The sequence below is a fragment of the Oculina patagonica genome, chromosome 12 (genome assembly GCF_052425735.1).
Source record: "Oculina patagonica isolate OP01 chromosome 12, crgOcupat, whole genome shotgun sequence".
Classification (NCBI taxonomy): Eukaryota; Metazoa; Cnidaria; class Anthozoa; order Scleractinia; family Oculinidae; genus Oculina; species Oculina patagonica.
In genome coordinates, this window is record NC_135769.1 from 18,925,591 (window position 1) to 18,947,942 (window position 22,352).

Here is a 22,352-nt window from a genome sequence, read left to right on the forward strand (position 1 = left end):
GGGATATATGTTGATTTGGTGAGGAACCAGCACCACCAGTCAGAACTGGCAGAGAGGTTGTATGAAGGGGGAGAAAGAACTACCCTAGTGAGATGAAAGGAGAGATAAAGAACAAAAAAAAAATTAGATGTGGGAAGTGCATAGGGAACACTCCATAAAATATAAGTGACAACACTTCAACAGATTGTGATGTGCAAGGAACTGAGTATATGTTGAGCACAAACACAAGACTCCAAAAAACGAATGAGATGCTTGTGTCACAGACTATTAAATTAACATTTTTGTCAATAATTTAAGATTAATTAATTCATTATTATTATTGATCTTTCTAAAGAAATTTAGCACCAAATTCGTTTTATTAATAATTTATTATTTCAATGTTGTTTAAGGTCATTCTTGTTGATGGAAATGGAATGTTGCACCCAAGAGGTAGCTTTTTCTTGTCTTTTTTATGTTTATAATTCTAATATTTATCGTAATTTAATCAGACTGACTAGGAATTTAGAGAAAGGAATTGTATCACTGTGCTATTTATTCAGTAAATTTCTTTAAAAAATAACTTGAATAATTTTTTGCAGGTTTTGGTATTGCTTGTCACCTTGGAGTTCTGACTGATATTCCTACGGTGGGTGTGGCTAAGACCCTGTTTCATGTGGATGGAATAGAGCGAGACTCCAAACATGCTGATCAGGTAAACATGCTGATCAGGTATTTAGGTACCTAAATTCTATTCGCTAAAATAAACGCCCAGCTAAACGAAAAAGGGTATCTTAAAACTGAATTTTCTGTTCAGGTATTAGTATTAAAGCGATTTTATAAAGATTTGTCTTGCCGGGCGCGGTTAGCCGTTATTTGGTTCATCACGGAACGCTTCTCCTCCCCTTGAATAGGGTGTCATTTTTCGGTTTTGGGCTTTAAAAGGGTATCAATTTTTACGCTTTCTTTATCCTTAAATAGGGTCAGAGTTTAAGAACCTTGGCGGCACACCCCTATCCGAAATTTATGGGAGTACCCCCCCCCCCCCCTGGCTAATCAGACTATTGCAAGTAACTTATAATAATTTATAATTGGACACAAAAAAACTCAACCAATCCAACCAACTGAAACTAGCTGATTCCAGTTGCACACAGAATTATGATTTAACCGTCACTTCCAAAATTGACCAAAACCAGTTGTGGTTAAGACTGCAGTTGGGTCTAACAGAACTCAACCTTTTAAAGTCTTACTATTTTTAAAAAGAATAAAAACATTTTGTGATGATGATATTGGTTCCTCTCTTAACAGATCAAAAACCTTTTGAAAACCAGCGGAGACTGTTTTCCACTGTTGGGCTCTTCTGGCACAACCTGGGGCAAGGTAGGTATGAATCATTTTAAATTAACAAACATTCTGGATCAGATAATGCATTAGGTTTTAACTGCCCTTGTGCCATGACCTTGGCCAGTGCCTCTTGCCACCCAAGTGTCATGCTGGGTGTCAGTGAATTGTAGGAGAAATCTGACAGAATGCTGGGAGAAGGGAGAATTCAATGCAATATTCCTGGTCATGTAGTTGCATGCTGCATTAAGATGACCCACTAGTGGATTGAACAGTCTTGGTCAGCTGCCTGTAATATGAAATCCCTCAGCATTTTGCATTGAATCATTGTTTGTTTGTTTGCTTGTTTTTTATCAACTTTTTAGGCATTAAGAAGTACCCAACAAGCTTGTAACCCTATCTATGTATCAGTAGGCCATAAGATAGGACTGGAAACAGCAGTGAGTCTGACACATGCCTGCTGCCAGTACAGAATACCAGAACCCATCAGACAAGTAAGAAACAAAATGATTAAAAAATTCATTGCTCTGCATGTTCTCCGTTTCTTTTCCCAGTGTCTGCTCTACATTATTGTCTTTTCTTGTTTCATGGTAACTTTTTTTAACCTTTGCAGATTTTCAGCAAATTCTTTAGCTCACTGCCAAAAAATGCTGTTATTCTGAAACAGTATTTAGAGGAGTTCATTTTTAAATTGCTATAATACAGAACTTTTATTTCAATTGATTCTTTGGTTTTTGTGGAAAGAAAGTAAGGGAAAATGAAGACTGTACATGCATAGGTACCCATAGTGACTCTTAAATACCCCGTATGTAGTAAAACACTTGCTCAGTGTAAACACTGAGGCCAAGAAAGTAGTTACCTGAAATAAAAAACATGTAAAAATAATAATAATCATCATCATTATAACCATAGTTTGCAAAATTGGACAAAAAAGAAGTCATAACAAGTCCTGATTTTAAGATGATGAATATATGAAGTAGATTTTTTTTCACCTTCTGTAGTTGACATATAACTGCGAAGTTCTCATTCTGTGTTGTTAATTAAATTTCATTTTGCTGTATTTATTGTTTTTATTGTTTGCAGGCAGACATCAGATCTAGAGAGTATCTCAGACAGCATTATACTGAAGAATTAAGAAACTGTTCCTGTAGGACACAAAATAATGAAGAAAATGCCTCAACAGCAGAAAAAGACAATGAAAAAACTCAAGAAAATCTTGTAGATGACACTTGTCAGACATTTACTGATCTTAAACTAAGTTAGAGAATGTTGATTTTGACCCTTCTTTCAATTAACTGATACTTCAAAATGTATAAAAATCAGAAAAAATTGCCTTCCTCTTTCCAAGAAAGATCAAAGGAACTTTGCTAGCAGGGTGAACTTTTCATGGACTAAAAAAATGTTATTGTACTTGGAAAAGTATTTTAATGAGCAAATCAAAAGCTCTTTGTTGATGTTTCTTATTTTTTTATAGAAAATTTACTATGCTCAAGTGGTTTCATATCCGTTTCACACTGTTCTTATTATAAATAACAACTACTTTATATGAAGAATTTTATTAAATTTTTTATCATGTTTCAGTAAAAAAATATGATGTATACCGTTTTAATGTAATAAAGGAAGACATAATGATAAACCAGGCGCGTAGCTGAGGTTTTTGGAAGGGTGTTCGTATTGACAGTAAATTTTTTTTAAGGGGGGTTGTTAAATACGAGCGAAAAGGGCGCAACCCTCTAGGGGGGTCTAGGGGCATGTCCCCCCAGAATCTTTTGAAATCTAGAGGCCCGGAAATGCTATTTTCAGCATTTTGCACGCCAATGTTTCAAATTCGATGGAGTGTAAAATAATAATTTTTTAGTGATAACAATAATATTTCCGGCATTTTGTTAAATTGAGACATTCATACATACATACCGGCTTAGTACACTAAACGTTTAACAAAAGCTTGACGTGTGCTGCAAAGGCTTCTCAGGATAAAAGCTTAAGCCCCCTGACCCCCCAGCTCCACTGTCAATGTACTAAAAGCAGCATCAAAGCGTGAATATGCACTAAACACACGTATCACATGGGTCCCCCGAAATTGTATTCCCCACCTTTCGTCTATTTTTACTTCATTTATCAAATCCCAAATCACTTACTTTTGGAAAGTAACTTAAAATAGAAGCTGATATTCCGGCTGATCGTTTAGACGCCATTTTTTAAACTTTATACTTCATGTAAGGTTCTCAAATTTCACTTGTACCCATCATCCTAACAATTTAATACTTTCTCGATACTTTTAGCGTTTTCTTGCAGGGTAGTTTAAAAGCTTCAACACTCATCCACTATTTGCTAAAAGCTGAAAATCAACAGTTTGTTTTTCAGTCCTCCATTATTGACCTCCAAAGGGGGTTCGAACCCTTCAAACCCCCCCCCCCCCCTCCTACGCGCCTGTAAACCTTTTGCGTGAACATTGTCTGTCTGCCTAAATATTGTTCTTCGTGTTGAACCATGCAAAGTTGTACCATATGTGTTCACCACTATTGTGCTGAAACCCAAGTGGGCATTTCCTGCATCATATAATTTATCATCCTGAAGCTAAGACCCTGTATAATGTGCGAGAGTGGGTGACAAAGTTTTGTTGCCAGATCTTTATTACTATAAATTCCAGACATCTGTTGAATTAGCACCATTGGTTTCGAACACAGATAAAAAATATACTTTTCACATGATGCTGTTTTTGATGTTCACTTATCCAGTAAAGTTGAACCCGAGTTCCACTTGTAAATGGGGTGGGCCAGCTTGGTCTACCTTATTCACATCTGTCAGAATGCTTTGTGGAGTAATGGATTGTGTAGTCCTGTCCAATTAATAGTAGCACAAGTTGTCTGTAGTTTTCAGGCCCATACCATGGCCAAACTTCAAGTTCAATCGATGTCTGAGTCAGGAATTAACCTATAGTAAACACCTTTACTTGATTGTGCTATACATAGCACACTCCACAGAAGTGAACGTCGGCATTTTGTTCGTTCCAGTGTCTGTTAAAGGCGCGTGAATCTTGATCTGCCTCATATGGGTGTCTCTTCCATTCTGATGATTGGCCAAAACCGCGATTTGTAACATGTAAGTTCTCAACGGTTTGTCTCCATCTGACAGTGACACAGTCAACCATCCACTGGGTTCTTCCAGCTCTATCAGTTCTATTTGATGCAAGTCGTGAAAATGATTCCCGGCACGAACAGATATTTTACTTGGCGTGTAGCTCTCGTCCGCCTTGTAATCAGCGTACAGGCAAATGTTCTGAATGGCCGTTTTTCGCCTGAATTGAATGCTGATCAAATGAGGCTGCGGTCCATCGGATTGCCAGTACGTTTCTAAGTTTCCATCACGCAACTGTTCTACCCCGAAGCCGGGTTTACAAGAGGATAAAGACCAGACTGCTTGATCGCCAATTTCTCGGTATTTCTCGCCGCTAATGCTATCAATTTGTTGTTCGGCATCGAAGAACTCTTCCGTTCGAGCCGCCATTTTGAATTTGGCGCGTAATGAGTATGCGTCAAAGTGAACAACCGCTGCAATTACCGTCGTACATAACATACAGCCACGTGACAGCGGCGCCATATTGGTTTTGAAAGCAACGAAAATGGTGAGTTTGAACCGTTTGTATCTCAGTAATTTGTGTGATTTAAGCTTTTCTTTATTCTTTTAAAATAGACTTAGTTTATGGTAAAGCTTGGGGAAGTTAGGATTTATTAACAACACCAAAAGAAAAGCAAGATATCACTTCTACTATTCAGTTTGGTGCGCATGAAGTTAAAATCAATGAGTGACAGTGCATTATTTCCAGGCAGTAGTACAAAACGGTAAAGTTAAGACACTGAAAACACAACCTTTCCCTGTCTTTCCACCTACAGTTTGTAATCATGGCTGAGTTGTAATTTTTCCCATTATTAGCAGGATCAAATCAAATCAAACACCCAATAAATTCACAGTAGTTCAGAAATAGCTCCAATTTTCCCGGCATAGTCAATCGAACGTTCGGAAATCGAACACAATCGAACTCAATCGTGGATTGAGTTCGATTGAGTTCGGCAATCGAACAAAACACCAGACTTTCAGTGAGTTCGATTTCCGAACAAATCGAATTCAATCAAACAAATCGAACTCAATCGAACGCAATCCATCTGATTGTGTTCGATTGACTTCGGAAACCGAACTTAATCGAACACAATTAAATGGATTGCGTTCGATTGGCTCTGGTAAACCAATACAAAGCAAGCCCATCAAAGCAGATTTTTCTCGTGCAGAAACCCCATTTATAATCTGTCCAAGGAGAACAGAACAGAATAAAGCTATCATTATTCCCGCGGGCGTATTTTCCCCCCCCTTCCGAAATTGATGTACCCTTTCCTTTATAGCTAACTTACAATTGCGGCAAGACAACTTGAAGGGTTACTTTTATGCAAAAATACAGGTAAATTACTAACTTCGACACAGGCAACAGCATACAGTAGATGGATGATTATGAAAATATCTTACTAACGATATACATGATTCTCTCAAATTCATCTTGGACAAAAAGAGTGACCAAGAGAGTAAGAGGTGAACGAGGGTCAGTATATTGGATGTATGGGAGCATCTTAATTACTGCCATGATAGAAAGGATAAACAGTTAATGCAACAGTAAAATTAGTTTTCTCCTCAGGTCAAAATCAAAGTAAATGATCAGATGTTCGTGTACATTTATTTCTTGAGTGTCAAGAGTTGTCTTACCTCGCAAAGGTGACCTACATGTAATTGTCCACGCTCGTTTACAATTCGGTATGCACGGCCTTTCTTGCCTACTTTCTTTCAATCCGTGAAAACTTCGCCATCCTTTACGTCAAAGCGGTATTCCTTGTATCCTTTACTACACATTTCAAGTTTACAATCCACAGCGCATCTGAAGCCATTTCTGCGGCATTTCTTTGTTTTAATACAAAAAACACGTGCGCTACACTCCGGGCTGAAGTAACTCGAGCTTCCAAGATCTGGTTATGGATTTTCAATGCCTGTATAACACAAATAACGAGTTCGAAAATCGAACATTCGATTGGGTTCGATTGATTTTTTTTCTTTTCGGTGAGTTCGATTTTGTTCGATTGCCGAACTCAATCAAACTAAATCCATGAATTGAGTTCGATTGAGTTCGATTGGGTTCTATTGACTATGCCGGGAATTTTATTAGTTTTCCTCTGAGCCTTCTGGGTACTTGAAAGAGGTACTATGACATGAAATTGATTTGGGCACTTTAAGTTGGTATCTCTGAGGTAAAAATGGCAAATGGTATCTAAGCTTTTAAAAAAGAAAAGTACTTGAAGCAAGGTTGTGTTGACAAAACCTTGAGACTGGGTCCCATACAAATGTAAATATTCATAGACTATGGCAATCTTCAGAATGTCGTTGGAAATCTTCAGACATCTTCGGATATGGTCTGTAAATCCGAGAAAAAATAAAGTTAATGTATGTATGTATATGTAAAGTGAAATGCCCTAGTATATGACCTCGCTCACCACGAGTCTCCCATAGCTCAGTGGTTAGAGCGTCCAACCGGTATTCTGGAAGGTCATGGGTTCGACTCCCGTTGGGGGAACTCGGAAAATCTTTTTTCTGAGTATTCAACTTGAGAACGCTTCTTCATTTACTTTATGTATGTATGTATATGTATGTATGGTTTGTCTTCAAAAACCCCTGATACTCCCAGGATAAAAATCTCATGTCTTTGACTCAGAAGAAGTTGGAAAGTGTATAACTTAGATACCTGGTAAAATATTTTTACCTGTCAAAATTGATGGATATGTGTGTAACTAAAAGTTGTAAATTGTCTGTTGCATTTTCAGTTTTTAGCACACTTCATCAAAAACACAGTAAAATTGTGCAAGTTGCTGTCTGTTATTTTGCCCAAATATATTTGACATCATTTCTTGGATTTTTTTCCTTTTTAGACTGACAGATACAACATTCACAGTCAACTTGAACATTGTAAGTATCAAGCATCCTTGATTCTCATCAAGTACAGTGTAAGGGAGGTTATGGAAGGACAGCAACACTAATAAATGTTGTATGAGTACCGTAATGATTCGATTTAGCGCCCTCCTTCCAATAAGCGCCCCTTCCGAATAAGCGCCCCCCTTCGAATGTGTTTTTGTAAATAAGCGCCCCTATTCCAATAAGCGCCCCCATTCTTATAAGCGCCCCCATTCTTATAGGTGCCCTTATTCTAATAAGCGCCATCTATTGCGGATAAATGCCCCTACTGAAGTCATCGACGTCAAATAGATAAACGCATGAACATTTACCGTACCGTACATGTATATATTTACTGCTAAAATGAACAATTCTTTCAAAAGTAGCTTAACTTTCGACAATTTGCTAATATTTATTTTAAGTTTTGTTTTGAACATTTGGTTGTTTTTCGAAAAATTAAATAAGCGCCCTGTCCCGAATAAGCGCCCTGTCTCGAATAAGCGCCCTCCCTTGAGGTGCCAAAAGTAAATAAGCGCCCCGGGCGCTAAATCGAATCATTACGGTAGTATCATGAACTGTTAAAGGCAGCCTCCTGCACAGATGTTCTTTTGGTTCATCGCACAATCTTTCCTAAACAAACAAACAAACAAATATTGATAAAAAAGAACCCAGCAATTTACATACAGTCAAGTCTCTCTTAGTGGAGACCTCCATAAGAGGAACACCTCTTTAAGAAAGACACCTGCTGTTGGTCCGGCCCCTGCCGTTTTTCAGTCATTTTACTGTAACTAAACTCCCTATAAGATGAACACCTCTCTAAGACGGACAGTTGGAGCTGATCCGGACGGCGTCAATTTTAGAGAGAGTTGACTGTAGACCAATCAGAACACTTTTACAAATCTTTGGAAGTGACCTTGAGAATTTTGTGCATGATTCTAGCAGGAGCCACGGGTTTCGCCCATAACGAGTTTCGCCCAGAACGAGTATGAACTATCTAGACTTGTTTTAATATCATTTCAAAATATATGTTGCTATTACCTATGTCAGAAATACAATCTTTAAAAACTCTTGATTTCTTTTTTTTAGTATTCGCGAATCTGTATTCATAATTTGTCGTGTGAAACTTATCTTTCGTGTACAAAAGATTTGCAACAATGATGTGTTCAATGCGCAAGTGTTTTCAACAACCTTTAATTCGCTTCAACTCAAAACAAACGTGACCTTCTCGAGAAAATAAGTGCTGCAGATAAAAACAAAATCATAGCCATGCTTTTTCGATAAACATTTAAACCTCTCTGCAGTATTTTGTGCTCAAATTACTGTATCAATCCCCGCTTCATTGTCCGTGAAAGTGATACATGTGACTTGCCGTCGTTTCAACAGTGAAAGTGATAACTTGTTCGTTTCAACATTTCATGGTCTCAGGTCAAGTCACTTTTTTTCAAAACTTTCATTCTGATACGCACGTTTAGGTTGACGTTTCATTGAGTTAGATTCTAGACGTTTTACTTCTGGACGAAACCAATCTCATTCTGGGCAAAACGATGTGGGCGAAACTCGTTATGGGCGAAACTCGCTATATCCATTCTAGCTGACATAACTTTCCTTATTTTTCAGTACAATCAAAGTATGTTGGAACTGGCCATTCAGACACCACAAAATTGTAAGTATTTTATTTTCATTTATCGGCTAACTTCCACATGTGAATATTGAAAGGAAAATAGGTAAAAATCATTATTCACTGTTCCTGTACTGTGCTGGTTTTCTACTTAAAACTCTAATTAATGCAGGAAATATTGTCTTGCTTTATGGAAGGAAAACTTTCTATCTCTACCTTAACCCATTGACCCCCAAACCAACCAAATTTGGCCTGAGGGAGCATGGTCCTTCTACCTCTTGTGTGATGCCATCACCTTTCAGTCTACAAGATGTTTTTAATGATAAAATGGAAAAAGTCTTTCCAAGCATCCTAAACGAGCATAATAGGGTGAATTGGACTAGAGAAAAGTGTTGGCACGAGCAACAAATTTCGTCCTGATAAACTATCTTCAATGATAGAGTTTGAGAGTAAAGTTTTTTGCCCTTAATCATCTTTAAGTAAGCATTACAACTGCTTTGGTCTATGGTTGAAGGTCGAGTACTGCTAGTCTATTTGGGTTTCAAGCTAGCCCCAGCATTTTCCTCAGGTGACCAAAACAATTTACCAGAAGCCATTTACAAGTGTACTCATTTTATGCTCCTTTCATTTGTTAAACATTACATTCTACAAAATCAAACCAAATTGATTTCTCCATGTCATGCCAAAATTCATTTTCATGTGTGTTTGTTTTCAGTGAGTGGCTTGTAAATCAGCACAGAGACAGTTCAGCTTCTTACATTGGACATTATAACCTGTTGGATTACTTTGCTCTAGTGGAGAATGAAACAAGAGCCAGAACAAAATTCAACCTTTTAGAGGTAACACACTGTCTGTCTGGTATTTTTTTTTTTGGATTGTCTATGTTAGTTACAGGGTTGGAAACTAAAATTTCGGAGCACTCGCCATCTGGGCGAGTGACCTTCAAATTGCACTCGCCCAGATCAGTTTTCACTCGCCCAGGGTCCTAAAGTGAAAATTTAGTCCCCCTCCGCCCACTTATAAAATGTACAACTTAAATTTTTAATCATGTTTTATCACGCTTTGCTACCGTGGTGGTCGATCGCGATACAGACTGAAATTTATTTCTTTAACGAAAAATCGACAAAGATAGACCTTACTCCACGACAAAAACAAAAGCACACTTACTTCAAAAGTTAAAATGCAGTTTTATTTGATACGTATTCCTAAATTCCTGTAGTTTTTGTTGAAACTGTACAGAAAAAAAGGCGGGAAAATAGCCATTTTGCCTTGTTTCGCGGCTCGGTGGACGAGTCAGTTTATTTATGACCAGAGGTATTACTTTCTATAAGCAAGTCCATCATGTAAAAATCACCAAACGGAAGCCATTTTTGTCTGTTTACGAACGCAAACACAACCTTGTCTGCCTTGTTGGAGATTTCAAAATGTTGAAAAGCTATCGGCTTGTAGATAGAATAGATTATTTTAAAGTGGAAAGTAAAAGGTAACTCTTATTTTGAATAATTTATTGAAAATCATACTCGCCAAACCGGGCGAGTGATCCGTGATTTGTACTCGCCCGACTGTTTTCACACTCGCCTGGGCGAGTGGGCGAGCGCTAATTTCCAACCCTGTAGTTATGTTTGGTTAGTTCATGATCATATAATTTTTGCCGAACCAAAAAGAAAAACACTTTTCTGTGAGTTTTAGTAATTTTTATCATTGGATGTTGTCAAGACTAATTACTGTATTACTGTACATGTTTGTTGGCTTTTGCATACAGTCAAGGAGACAAAAAAAAATACAGGCACTGAATAAATTAATACCAAGAACATACACAAAAGAAGTCAATTTTGTACATTAATGACAAATGGACTAAAATTTGTAAGTTACCTTATTCTCACTTAATTTCGCGAGTACTAAATTTCGCGATTTTCGCGATTTTGAAAAAATCGCGAAATTTAATACTCGCGAAATATAGAACACGCGAAGTTTAAAATCGCAAAATTTAATATCGTACTGATAATATAAAAATATAATGAAACTCAATTTGTTTTATCATAGTTATTGTAACATGTCTCAGCTTCATGTTTAGGAGTTTCTTGTTTAATTTTGTCCATTAGTTATCTCCCACCTTATCAGTCGCACTGTTCCAACTGTTCTCTGCCGCCAAGTTCCTCAAAATCTCGCTCTTGCAGTCGTAAATGAACCTATTAGGGATTTAGACTGTTGAATGCCTCATGTTTTTTATGTGTATATTGTTTTGTTTGCTGTTTTTACGATGACCTTCATATTAATTATGTTGTTACAGTTTCGAGGTCAAAGCTCCATATTGAAGAATAGGTAAAAATCGCGAAAGTTAATACACTCCAATTGCACAGCACCTTCCTCTCAAAATCTCGAAATTAAGTACTTGCGAAATATGGCTCTTGATTTTTCGCGAAATTAAGTACTCGCAAAATTTAGTGAGAATAAGGTACCTTTTGCACCTATTAAATGGTTTTTTTCCGGCTGTAAACCACTTATAATGAATATATAGTATAAAATAATACAGTAAGTAACATCGAATTTTTTTGTTTTGTTTTTTTAGAAAATGGTGCAACCTTGTGGGAATCCACCACATAAACCAGAAGACTAGGACCACAGTAATGTATGATGAACTCACAACAAGTAAGTAGTTCCATCAGTGCATGATGCAAAAACAACACTGAACTTCATTTCCAAAGTGACAAACTCAATAGAGTGGCCGATCTGAACTTTAGGGTGTTTAAAATGTAGTTTTTATTGTAGTTTTTAAGCTAAACAGTTAATTGATGTAATCAATCGGTCCCATTCTGTATCAAAATTACGGAATGCCTATTCTGTATTGGCATTGACAGTGCATTCATGTGACCTGAATAGTGCCTTTTCGTCGGATCCATTTCTTTCGAATTGTTAAAGAATTTTACAAATCAACTTAAAAGTAATGAAAAATGATTGGCAATTAACTAAAATGTCAAATGCTTTATTTCCACTTGGGGCGAGAACCACATATGTTGTTTTGTTATTGATTTTGTCATTGGTTTGCTTCCCGGCATAGCTAATCGAACTCAATCGAACTTAATCCATGGATTGAGTTCGATTGAGTTCGGCAATCGAACGAAATCGAACATCGGACTTTCAGTGAGTTCGATTTCCGAACAAATCGAACTCAATCGAACCCAATCAATCAGATTGGGTTCGATTGAGTTCGGTAACCGAACTAATTCGAACACAATTAAATGGATTGCGTTCGATTGGCTCTTGGAAACCTATACATACAAAGCAATCCCGTCGAAAGCAGGTTTTTCTTGCGCTTTTTTACAGTTTATTCGATAACAGCTAATAACAGAAACCCCTGCCCGCAGTTAAGAGAACAGAACCGAACAAGACAAAAATATCGTTATTCCAGCGTACGTATTCAAGAATTATTGCACCATTTCCTTTTTAAGCTAACTTACAATTGCAAATTGACAATTCCGAGTGTTACTTGCCACAGGGAAGAAACTAGTTCAAGTTGAAGGTGACCTAATTGTCCGCGCTCGTTTGCAATTCGGAATGCACGGCCTTTTTCGCCGATTTTTTAAAATAGATCACGGAGGGTCGTGGGTTCAAATCCCATCTGGAACCCGGATTTTTTTTTTCGAGTTTTTCAGTCAATGCAAAATTTCAAGTATCATGCGATTTTTTTAAAACATTGAAATCTTCGCCATCCTTGACGTCAAAGCGACATTCCTGGTAGCCTTTTACTACGCATTTGAAGCTTACAATCCACGTGCTAAACTCCGGGCTGAAGTAACTCGATCTTCTAAGATCTGGTTATAGATTTTCAATGCCGGTTTTACAAAAATCAAGAGTTCGAAAATCGAACGTTCGATTGAGTTCGATTGAATATTTTCCTTTTCGGTGAGTTCGATTTGGTTCGATTGCCGAACTCAATCGAACTCAATCCATGAATTGAGTTCGATTGGGTTCGATTGAGTTCGATTGAAATTTAGTTCGATTGGGTTCGATTTGCTATGCCGGGTTTGCTTGCAACACTCAAGTTGTCTTACACCCGCTTTTAGTGAAATGTGCATAATGGCTATCCATCGACATCCATCTTTTGACGTGCTAAACAAACAAGACGGATCGAAATCCGTAAATCACAGCTCACTAGCATGACCTTCTGAACTTTCGGGCTCATTTGCATGAAACCAACACTGGTATACATCGGTTTTGATTGGCTCATTTCAAACAGCAGGTTGAAAGGCGACGTCAAAAGATGTATGTAAAAAAATGGCTATGCACATAACAGCACAATTTAATATAACCGCAATGACAGCTTGATCATCTTGGCTCATAGCAGTACGTTAAGTATTTCTGACTGATCAATAATTTCTATCCCCTAATTATATAATAAAAATTTTGGTTTGTATCTGATCTAAAAATGTTGGTAAAAACGTATAAAACTGAATTTTCGGTAACTCTCTGCTACCTTCATCAGAGTTAACATTGGTTCAGTATTTGCATAATAAGTTTTTTATACATCGCCGGTCTCTAAGGATATTCCCAATGTTAAATAAACTTGTGGGAAATGCACATGCTCATTCACACAGTTAATGTCCTGGATAGAATGTAGCGCTTCTAAGAATAGGCGTTGTTGCCTATTGTTGACATTTCTTTCTAAAATTTCTACATAATCTGGATGAATGTCATGGTCTGTTGTTTCCGCGTGAAATCTTATCGCGCTTTCGTTATTAGATCTTGTGCCTGGCTTGTGTTTCTAATTATATCTTTGTCTTGTTTTTTTTTAGATCGCTTTTCCCTCCTCTCTTCACTGATGTCCCTTACAAGAGTTAACAATGATAATTTATTGTTGCACCAAGATTCTGTAAACGTAACCATGGATACCGTTGTATATACAAATACTTCCTAAGTTAAAAATATTGAGGATCCGATACCAGGATTCATTGTAAGAAGATAAAAAAGCGTTCTCTGGTAAAATATTTTAAAAAATTATGAGCTTTCGACAGCCAGACTGCTGTCTTCGACGGATAAAAATGAAGTGATAAAATGGACCTAAAAATTATGCGATTCGCTAGTCATATTCAATTTTTAGGTCCATTTTATCACTTCATTTTTATCCGTCGAAGACAGCAGTCTGGCTGTCGAAAGCTCATAATTTTTTAAAATATTTTACCAGAGAACGCTTTTTTATCTTCTTACTTCCTAAGTTCTTTCTCACAGTGTAACAGCTGATAGGGACTTTGTTGTAATGACACTTTGCTAGATGTTATAAATATTGCAATTTTTACGCTATTTTGTTTTATTTGTCCGACGTCTCACCAACGCCGTGTTTATGAGTCTCCAAGCGAAACATGATTAAGTTTCCTAATCACATTTAACTTCAAGACCCTGAAGAATCGAGAAAAATTCAACATCCGTTTTTAATTTATTTAAATATTTCAAACTGGCAAACGACACTGCCAGTAAGTCACAGTGTATTCTTTGTCAACATTTTTCAGAAAACATTTAGACGCGGCATGAAATATGCACGGTTGTACGATCCTGTACACTTTTACATTTTGTGTGTGCTAAAAAAAAGTTTGATGTAAAAAAGGTTAACTTTGATATTAGTTTTTGTACTGTCATGTTCTGTGACCTTCACGCATGTTTATATAAGAAACCATTGTCGCAATAAAGTAGAAATTTCCTTATGCATTTGTATTGTTGGGTCTCTGTTATGTTTTCTTGTTGTTGTTGTTTTTTCAGGAATTACGAAACAGATATTTAAAGGAGCTATGTAAAGATATATAATGTCTTCCTTTTTGCGTCGTACAAAATTACTTTTTAACCGAGAAAAACACCCTAAAGCCTAATAGCTCTGGATGGGATGCTAGTCGCCGGTTTCACCGCGGTCAAACGTCTCAGGCAGCTTTTATTTCCATTTTGGCGTTTTTTGTTCATATTGAAGTGTTAGTATGAACAAGGATAGACAAAATAGTTGCTGAGTGTAAACATATTCCCATTTCCTCAGGTAAACGAGTGTTTTTACTTTTTAAATGTTCCGCATCTGAACCAAAGTGCTTTGACAAATGGCATCGACAAGTCCGCATATCGCTATTTTCAAACACGTAGAACTTTTTTAGTAAAGCTCCAAAAAACTTAGTAAACCCTTATGGTTCAGATGCGGAACATTTGAACTGTGAAAATTAAAACCTTATCTTTGCAGTACTTTCCTTTTTTTTTGCATATTTCTGTTGTTTGACCGCGGTCGAGTCGCCCGTACCGCTCGCCGGGAGCGCTCGATCCGGAGTCCAGCGCACTAATCATTAGGCTACCGCGCCTCCCATACCCTTAAAGGTAATAATAAACCTTGAGATGGAATATGTACGAAGAACGTAATACGCTACTTCCAATACAGTAAAAACCCGCGTATAAGAACCTAACATTTAAGAACCTGTTAGGCTAAAATTTCATTTTTAAGCACCCTTCACATAAGAACCATTTTAGGCTAAAATTCTAAAACAGGTTCTTATTTTCAAAAAAGAAAAAAATTATCTTCTCAAAAATATATCTATAACACAGTCTCTACACATTATGGTTACAGCATAGTTACATAAAACTTGTCCTCCTTCAATATAATTATTTTATTATTATTTCTTGAACAAAAGTTAAGAACCTAGTTAGCCTAATTTTACACTAAATACCATTTATATAAGAACCTGTTTAGGCTAACTTGAAATAACCTAGGTTCTTATACGCGGGTTTTTACTGTAACTTCAATTGTAAAGAAACGAACAATGGAAAGAGTAATATGAAGTATGGGATAACGTCGCAATCACGGTATGGTACTCGAGAGGGAGAGCATATAATTGGCGAGTGAAAACCGGAATGGTCGCCGGCACGGAAAGGAGAAATCGGTAGAAACATTACTGATTTGCCTTTGCCCGTTAGTTAGACTGTCCACAGCCTCTCGATTTTTCAACGCAAAAAAGCAAACTAAGCGAGCGCGAAGCGCGAGTGCGTAGGGGGAGGGGGCGGGAAGCGACCCTTGCTTCTTCCATTTTGCGCTGGCGGCCAGTTCTCACGCTGTTCTCACCGCGCGCTCATCGATCGAGAAAACACGAAAAAATAGAGGGCTGTGAACAGTCTACCCGTTAGTGATCTCGCCCAACTCAATTGTATGCCCCTGGGTCACTTGGGATGTAATTAGTTCTCAGTACCAATTAGCTGAACTTCATTACAGTAGATGATCGTGCCGCTTCTCATTTTATAAAGCTCAAATTGCTTATACGAGTATTAAACGTGTCATTTCTGTGCTGTGTGCCTAGTGTCCACTGATTTGTCTCTGTTTAGTTTAGCCCTCTGTACCAAAAAGCTAAGCTTATGCTTTTGTTGTCGAACTAATAACTGGCATCTTAAAGATCGGCGTTAATTGTATGGTGTTAATCAATCATTTGGTTTTCACTTAAAAATTGTTTGGTGGGTTATGTAAGAAGTTAGGCACGTTTTTTGGCAAAGATTTTGTGATTGACTTAACTGCACATGTGGACACGAAATAAAATCGTAATCCAACGCATTAGTTTGAATTTCGGCAATATGACAATGGGCTGTTTTGTTAAATCATTTCCCTTTAGAAAATATCGTAGCTCGTCATTTATTAGAATGTCTTGAGCCCTACTTCTTCATTTTCAAACTTTTTTCTCCAATATTTCCTGAAAATTAATAGCGTTTTTTTTTCGTTATTTTATTGGGCCTGTCATAAAAATTGATAAAAAATCTAATGAGCTCACGATCATGAAAACAATTTTATTTTTAGAATTTAATTAACACTGAAGTAACATAAATTTTAATAACTGGCTGAAACTGTCCGACTTTTTGTCTTTTCGGCTTTTGGTTATGTGCAGCCGACTAAAACTTAAAATAATTTTCCCGTTCCCGCATAGCGAAAGTTATTAAATACTGGAAGTCGACTTCTGCAACTATTTTTACGCTCCATAAACATCAACTGTCTATACTTCAACCTTTCTTTGAAAGAAGTCAGAAAGGTCGTGAAAGAGTTATAAATAAGCTTAGATTTTCATTTTGCTTCGAGCTGTTCCTAAACAATAAAAGCGACAACCGAAAAAGGAACAATACAAAGTAATTTTTTTCGGCAACTTTAGTTTGTATGACAGGGTGGACATTGCAATATCATGTGTGATGAATAAGCCCCATTATTTGCAAATTAAACCCCTCTTAACAAGGTGCTGGTTTTGTTTACTGTATGAAGAACGTGAAATTAGCTTGAAAAGTTACAAGCAAAATTGTGAGGAGCGAGCCCTTTTAGTTGAAATACGAAACATCTAGATCTTTTCTAAAAGAAGCCCTTTAAATGTTTTTTCGTCCTTTAAAAAGAAATCATTTTAGAACGATCAGGTCCATTTCAGAAAAACAAACTACTTAAAGAAACAAAAGTCGGCGAGGGCAAAGAAAACTGTCTGCATAAATTTTAATGATTATCTAATTCACTAATCCTCGCCAACAAAAGCGAAGTGGAATCATTTAGATATCATTCTCTTACTGTTTATTCGCGTATACCGGTGAATGTCAGTTATTTGTCTTGAGCTCGAACTCAAAAAGCGATCGTTTACGGTTCGGGATAACTGATATCAACTTTCCATAGAAGAAGGTTTTTAGCTGTAGGCGAAAAAAAGAACGTGCCGATAATTGATTATTGCACGGTTGAAAAGGCTTTTTTTTGGCTCGCCTAATGACATGAATTTTTTGTTTCGTGCAGTTAATAAACCCAACGCCGAGCCTTTACATAACAATTTAGTCCACAAGGGAATAATCTTGTTGGCTTTTAATTGGCTACTAGCTTTCTCATTATCGACAGACAGCCAACTTGTCCAAATCCTTCTTGAATGAGTCTTTTGCATAACAGAGATTATGCCAAGTGGCTGATTTGAAGCTCATAATCGCTTCACTTCCTAACGAGACGTTCTTGTTGTTGTGCAATGTGGGAGCCCTTGTTTCCAGGCAAAAGAAATTTTCACGGAAACTTTCGAGATTAGTGTATTCCTGTCATGGATCCGGTCACATCCATGAAAATTATCGTTTTTCCGAGCCTTGAAGACAAGATTTTTGTTGGGGACAAGAGAGGGTTTTGCCCGGCGTCTTCAAGCGTGTTTAACAAGCCAACAAAGTCTGGAGTCCTTCTCGACGGCAGACAAACAAAAAATGGCGAACGAACTGAATTGAGAATTCTAGCAGACGAACGAAAGAATTGCAAGAACAGAAGACAATTTAGCTGCCCGAAAATCATCGATTTTAACACGCTGAAATCGTTCCAAGAAATTCAACCCATGCACAAACCCAGACGCATCTTCAATGGGTTCTTCCCTTCCAGGGTCAGATCAACAACTACTGGTTTACCGAGTGCTTATAAAGAAGGACAAGTAAGTTCGGGCTTTTTTATCTTTCTGATATAACGTTAATAGAAGGGGATACTTAATAAGATGATTAAAACGTTTAGTCTCCACAATCGAAGTTGCCATGCGACACAGTGTGTTATCAGCGGGGGCAACCCATTCGGAAATATTACAGACGACCTTTAAAAATTGTGTTTCGCTGCTCACGGAAGAGCAGGCTTATTTTAGCATAGTTTTTCCTGACTGAGTTGAATACAGAATTTTTTGAGTTATCCCGTTGAGCCTTTCGAATAATCATTTTGGATCTTTCAAAACGACTACTAAAGCTTTTCTTACGCTTAAGTACGCATGATTTAATCTGAAAGGCATTTTGCCTAATGCAACATAGCCTTTAGCTTTGATCGAATTTTATAGAAATGCGGTATATTCTGCGTTATATAAATACGTTTTTGAGGTTTGAATAAGAATTACTGACACTACTTCAGTTTATAAGGGTTAAATAGCACCAGCTTGTAAAATGGTTTACATAGTATCCACACTCTTATGCAATGTATGTGAGCGCGTTGGCCTTGCATTGAAAATCATTCTTCAAAGCAACCTACACTAACATTCGATCCGAAAAGGAAAACGTTATGGTCGTAGTGAAAATACTGGAATAACTAAGATGTCGTGAGCTTTTTGTAGGGATCAAAGTCTTTCTTGTTTATATTGCTAGAAGGCGCTTTTACTTTTACGAGACGTTATGGGGAAAATTAAATCTTTCGAAGAACAGATTCGTTCACCAAATCTTCCGTAGAATTTGTATTTTCCCGAAAATCTAGCTACAGCGTAGTCGGCCTTTTTTTCGTACTTGACGTAGCACCCTTTAGATTCCTGGCGACTTCAGTTTTTGTAGAAAAGAAAGTCGATTTTATTCTTAAAAATAACAGAGAATTCTAAATTGATGTCTGAAGGCAACTCATATCCTCCGTTATATGCCGCTGATATAGTAGGAAGCAATCAATATCTGAAAATTATTTTCTTTCTCTTTGATATGCCTTCAAACTGCGACAGAACATTTTTACATGTATATAACTTACCAGACAGTTTTTTCATTGTTTTTATGAAGAAAAAGGCAAAAATTTTAATAATTTTAGCACGATCTGTATATTAAGAGATCATATATTGATTACTACGTGGCGACAGTTATTAGATCTTCGTCGCAATTATCATTGCAGGCTTTCTTATGATAGTAATATATTTTTTTGTTGTTGGTTAGTCGAAAGTAATTTTATCATGATAGGAAAGAAAACTATCTTGCTAGCAGAGCCTTTCTTAACTCCACGCAGGGTGCAAAAAATTCGAAAACCTTCACTATTGCCTTCGCCTAGAAGGTTGAAAAAAAGAAATATCATTGATATTGTTTTATCGGGGTTCTGGTTTTTTTTTTAAGAACGGGAAGTAAAATAGTCGCCAAACATCTTAAGATCGAAACAACATCATCGTTTTAATCCCATGTCAGTTTACACAAAGACTAGGACTGGGAAACTAAACAGTTCAAATTGATTGGGTTGAGACCCACAGTCTACTGAGACCTACTGAGTTTTTGTAGCTTGATAGTGAAGAGAACTAAATTTAAAGATTTAATCGAGAAAAAGTGAGCTATTCCGGAACTGAGGACAATTTTCTTTCTGATCAGCAAAAAGCACCGTGTCCGACTAACTGAGCAACTGACTGACTTTACTGTTCTAATTGTATGTCGAGCTGTGTAGCATGGTGTCGCTGGCAGGTTCCACCGCTGAGTAAAGGTGAAGTCTTGTCAGATGCAAGCGTTCACAATAAAATGAGTTTTCTGAGGTCTTCGAAGTTGTTCACAATCGCAGTTATTTCTGTGCACGCTTTTGCTAGTCATTATCACTTCCTAATGCGAATTGTCGAGTACTTTATTCTCAAAAAGAAGCCATAATTATTTATTGAGTTTTAGAGTGTCTAAAAATCATGCGCAAACTAAACAAACTTCGTTAAAAATAATATTACAGAAAGTAAGCATGGCGTGTTTATTTTTCCCGCGAACGGCAAGAATTATACTTCTGCCGTCTGCAGTTTGGCGTTTCATACGCGGAAATGAGTAGTTTTTGTTTGTCGTGAATGTGGGATTTTTTCTCCATTTTTATGAGGGATTAATTAAGAATTCGATAAAATGGTAACAAAATGAAAGGCAAGCTCGCGTTTGCCGTTAGCCGTATAACGTCATGCTTAACCTCTTTGCGATTTTCCGGCAGCCTGTAATATTCTGGGCATTCAAAAGATAATCCCAGTAGTGAAGTAGTCATTCTTTTTGTAAAACGTCACTTAACACTTACGTTTTTTTCCTATTTTTTAAGGAAACTACACTTGAAGAGCTCGTTCCCAATCCAAACTGTCCACCTTGTCAAGACGGGGCAGTGCTCTCTCGCACCGCGACTTCAAGGAACAGCAGTTTACGATCCGAGCCGATCACATTGCCGAGTGAATCCGAGCCCCGACTGTCACCACGGCTAAACACAAAAACAGACTCGAGGAGGGTGGTGTACTCGTTGAGAAATGGCTCTCCCTCTCCCTGGGTCGACAGATACAAGCTCAAACAGAAGTCAATTTCAGCATCGACATTTGTGGATCTTAAAAACCGTACAGGCACTGCTGAAGATCCGCCAGTTCGAGGATTTTCAAGATAGTAATTAATTTATGGACTAATAATAAAAGAATAGTTATTTGTTTTGTTAAAGTGAAACAAGAATTCAAGTGTCTAAATTATGAATGTTGTCTTTTTCCATGAAGGGGAAGTTAGGTCATCTTTCTTTTCGGGATTCAAAATGAAGGCCTTTGCCATCCTCACAGGTTTTAAGTTATTGTCAGAAATGAGCTTCTTTGGCCGTGTTAAAAAAGTAATATAAATAATACGAATGGGCATTTTATTTATAAGGAACGTGACGTACTTTTTACCGATAACTGAACAGCACTGTTTCGTTTTATGTACTTAAATCAGTTGTTGTGCGGGTGTGTGTTTCCTTTCGAGGAGAACTTTTAAAAAAATGGGTTCTGTAGATTTTAAATAGCATAATGCGACAGTTTTAGACAGACAGGTCCATGCATGTAAATAAATGAAACAAAATAACTGAATTAAAGGGAAATGTTACGAGTTTTATTTTCTGTGTGTCAGTTTGATGATTAAGATAAGTAAATGTAGCGCGCGAGGAAAATGCGTGCTCTCTACGCCCTGATAAGTCCCCTCGTTGAAAATCACGGCTTACATTACCATTTGGTACATGATTCTCATGCCGGAAAATCTACCGTTAAATTCCGAAATAAAGACCCCCCCCCCCCCCCCGTCTCGGAAAATAAACTCCCAAATTTCTGACGCAAAAACCCTTCCGATAATAAGCTCTCCCAAATATAAGCCAATGGGCTTATATTCAGTTATAACTCTTACAGAATTGAAAAGATATAACTTTTCCTGTCATTAAAGATGTGAATATTGTTCATCGTGGTGTAAGATAGGTAATGAACGTTTATTCGTTTGTCTCACGATAGAATCGCTTTGAGATGTTGATCGCGACGAGATGTTGATCGCGACGTTTCGACTGCAATACTGCTAGTCTTCATCAGGCGATGAGGTCGATTGTTTACGCGTCGCTGTTTATGCACGTTGGTTCGCTGTGATTGGTGCATTTCGATCCTCATTATTATTCCGACTAACAGATGGTGTTCCCTCATAGGTCCGCTTTGTAGTTGAACGACTGTTATGCTTTCTGATCGTAGGTATCCATGCTTCAGGAATTTCATTTCCGCTATCTCTATTGATGTTATGAAGTCTTATTTGGAATGAAGTCTTATTTGGATAGCCTCTTTGACCCTGCGTGTGTATCGGTGAGGGTCACGATCGATAAACTTGACTTGATTCCATAAAGGAATATGCCCCGTTTCGTTTGCGTCCTCCGAAACTGCGGAGTTTTGTGTATGAGCAAGCCTTATGTCTCTGTCGTGTTCTTTTATCCTGTCTTGCATCGCTCTCCCTGTTT

At 37.4% G+C, this 22,352-nt stretch overlaps 4 protein-coding genes across 5 annotated transcripts in view; 3 read left to right on the forward strand and 1 right to left on the reverse strand.

Annotated features, from left to right (window-relative positions):
* Window positions 1-332: 332 nt before the first annotated feature.
* LOC144632495 (endonuclease V-like) lies at window positions 333-2,820 on the forward strand. Its single transcript, XM_078491165.1, has 5 exons — window positions 333-429; window positions 579-691; window positions 1,285-1,356; window positions 1,683-1,811; window positions 2,401-2,820. Exons 1-5 carry the CDS (start codon window positions 378-380, stop codon window positions 2,578-2,580), a joined length of 546 nt encoding a protein of 181 aa, XP_078347291.1. The 5' UTR covers window positions 333-377; the 3' UTR covers window positions 2,581-2,820.
* Window positions 2,821-2,878: 58 nt separating this feature from the next.
* On the reverse strand, window positions 2,879-4,936 carry LOC144632525 (anaphase-promoting complex subunit 10-like). The gene has a single exon (XM_078491191.1). The coding sequence runs from the start codon at window positions 4,915-4,917 to the stop codon at window positions 4,267-4,269; it is 651 nt and encodes a 216-aa protein (XP_078347317.1). The 5' UTR covers window positions 4,918-4,936; the 3' UTR covers window positions 2,879-4,266.
* LOC144632527 (splicing factor 3B subunit 5-like) overlaps window positions 4,895-22,352 on the forward strand; it is a 19,379-nt gene continuing 1,921 nt past the window's right edge. Inside the window, exons 1-6 of one of the 2 annotated variants that reach the window (XM_078491195.1) lie at window positions 4,895-4,942; window positions 7,281-7,317; window positions 8,920-8,965; window positions 9,636-9,759; window positions 11,490-11,569; window positions 13,714-13,831. In XM_078491195.1, coding sequence (XP_078347321.1) covers window positions 4,940-4,942; window positions 7,281-7,317; window positions 8,920-8,965; window positions 9,636-9,759; window positions 11,490-11,537 — 258 coding nt within the window. In that variant the 5' untranslated portion in view covers window positions 4,895-4,939 and the 3' untranslated portion in view covers window positions 11,538-11,569; window positions 13,714-13,831. Of the gene's footprint in view, window positions 4,943-7,280; window positions 7,318-8,919; window positions 8,966-9,635; window positions 9,760-11,489; window positions 11,570-13,713; window positions 13,832-22,352 lie in introns of those variants that run through there. The other variant, XM_078491194.1, reaches the window with a different exon arrangement.
* On the forward strand, window positions 17,765-21,472 carry LOC144633170 (uncharacterized). Its single transcript, XM_078491971.1, has 2 exons — window positions 17,765-18,342; window positions 20,679-21,472. Exons 1-2 carry the CDS (start codon window positions 17,971-17,973, stop codon window positions 21,006-21,008), a joined length of 702 nt encoding a protein of 233 aa, XP_078348097.1. The 5' UTR covers window positions 17,765-17,970; the 3' UTR covers window positions 21,009-21,472.

Excerpts from the sequence above, each read along its gene's own strand:
- LOC144632495 (XM_078491165.1), top strand. The coding sequence starts at position 378 with ATGTTGTTTAAGGTCATTCTTGTTGATGGAAATGGAATGTTGCACCCA. Across the intron at positions 430-578 it reads TGGAATGTTGCACCCAAGAG|GTTTTGGTATTGCTTGTCAC; the intron begins GTAGCTTTTTCT and ends AATTTTTTGCAG. Across the intron at positions 1,812-2,400 it reads TACCAGAACCCATCAGACAA|GCAGACATCAGATCTAGAGA; the intron begins GTAAGAAACAAA and ends TATTGTTTGCAG.
- LOC144632525 (XM_078491191.1), bottom strand. The coding sequence starts at position 4,917 with ATGGCGCCGCTGTCACGTGGCTGTATGTTATGTACGACGGTAATTGCA.
- LOC144633170 (XM_078491971.1), top strand. The coding sequence starts at position 17,971 with ATGGATCCGGTCACATCCATGAAAATTATCGTTTTTCCGAGCCTTGAA. Across the intron at positions 18,343-20,678 it reads GTGCTTATAAAGAAGGACAA|GAAACTACACTTGAAGAGCT; the intron begins GTAAGTTCGGGC and ends CTATTTTTTAAG.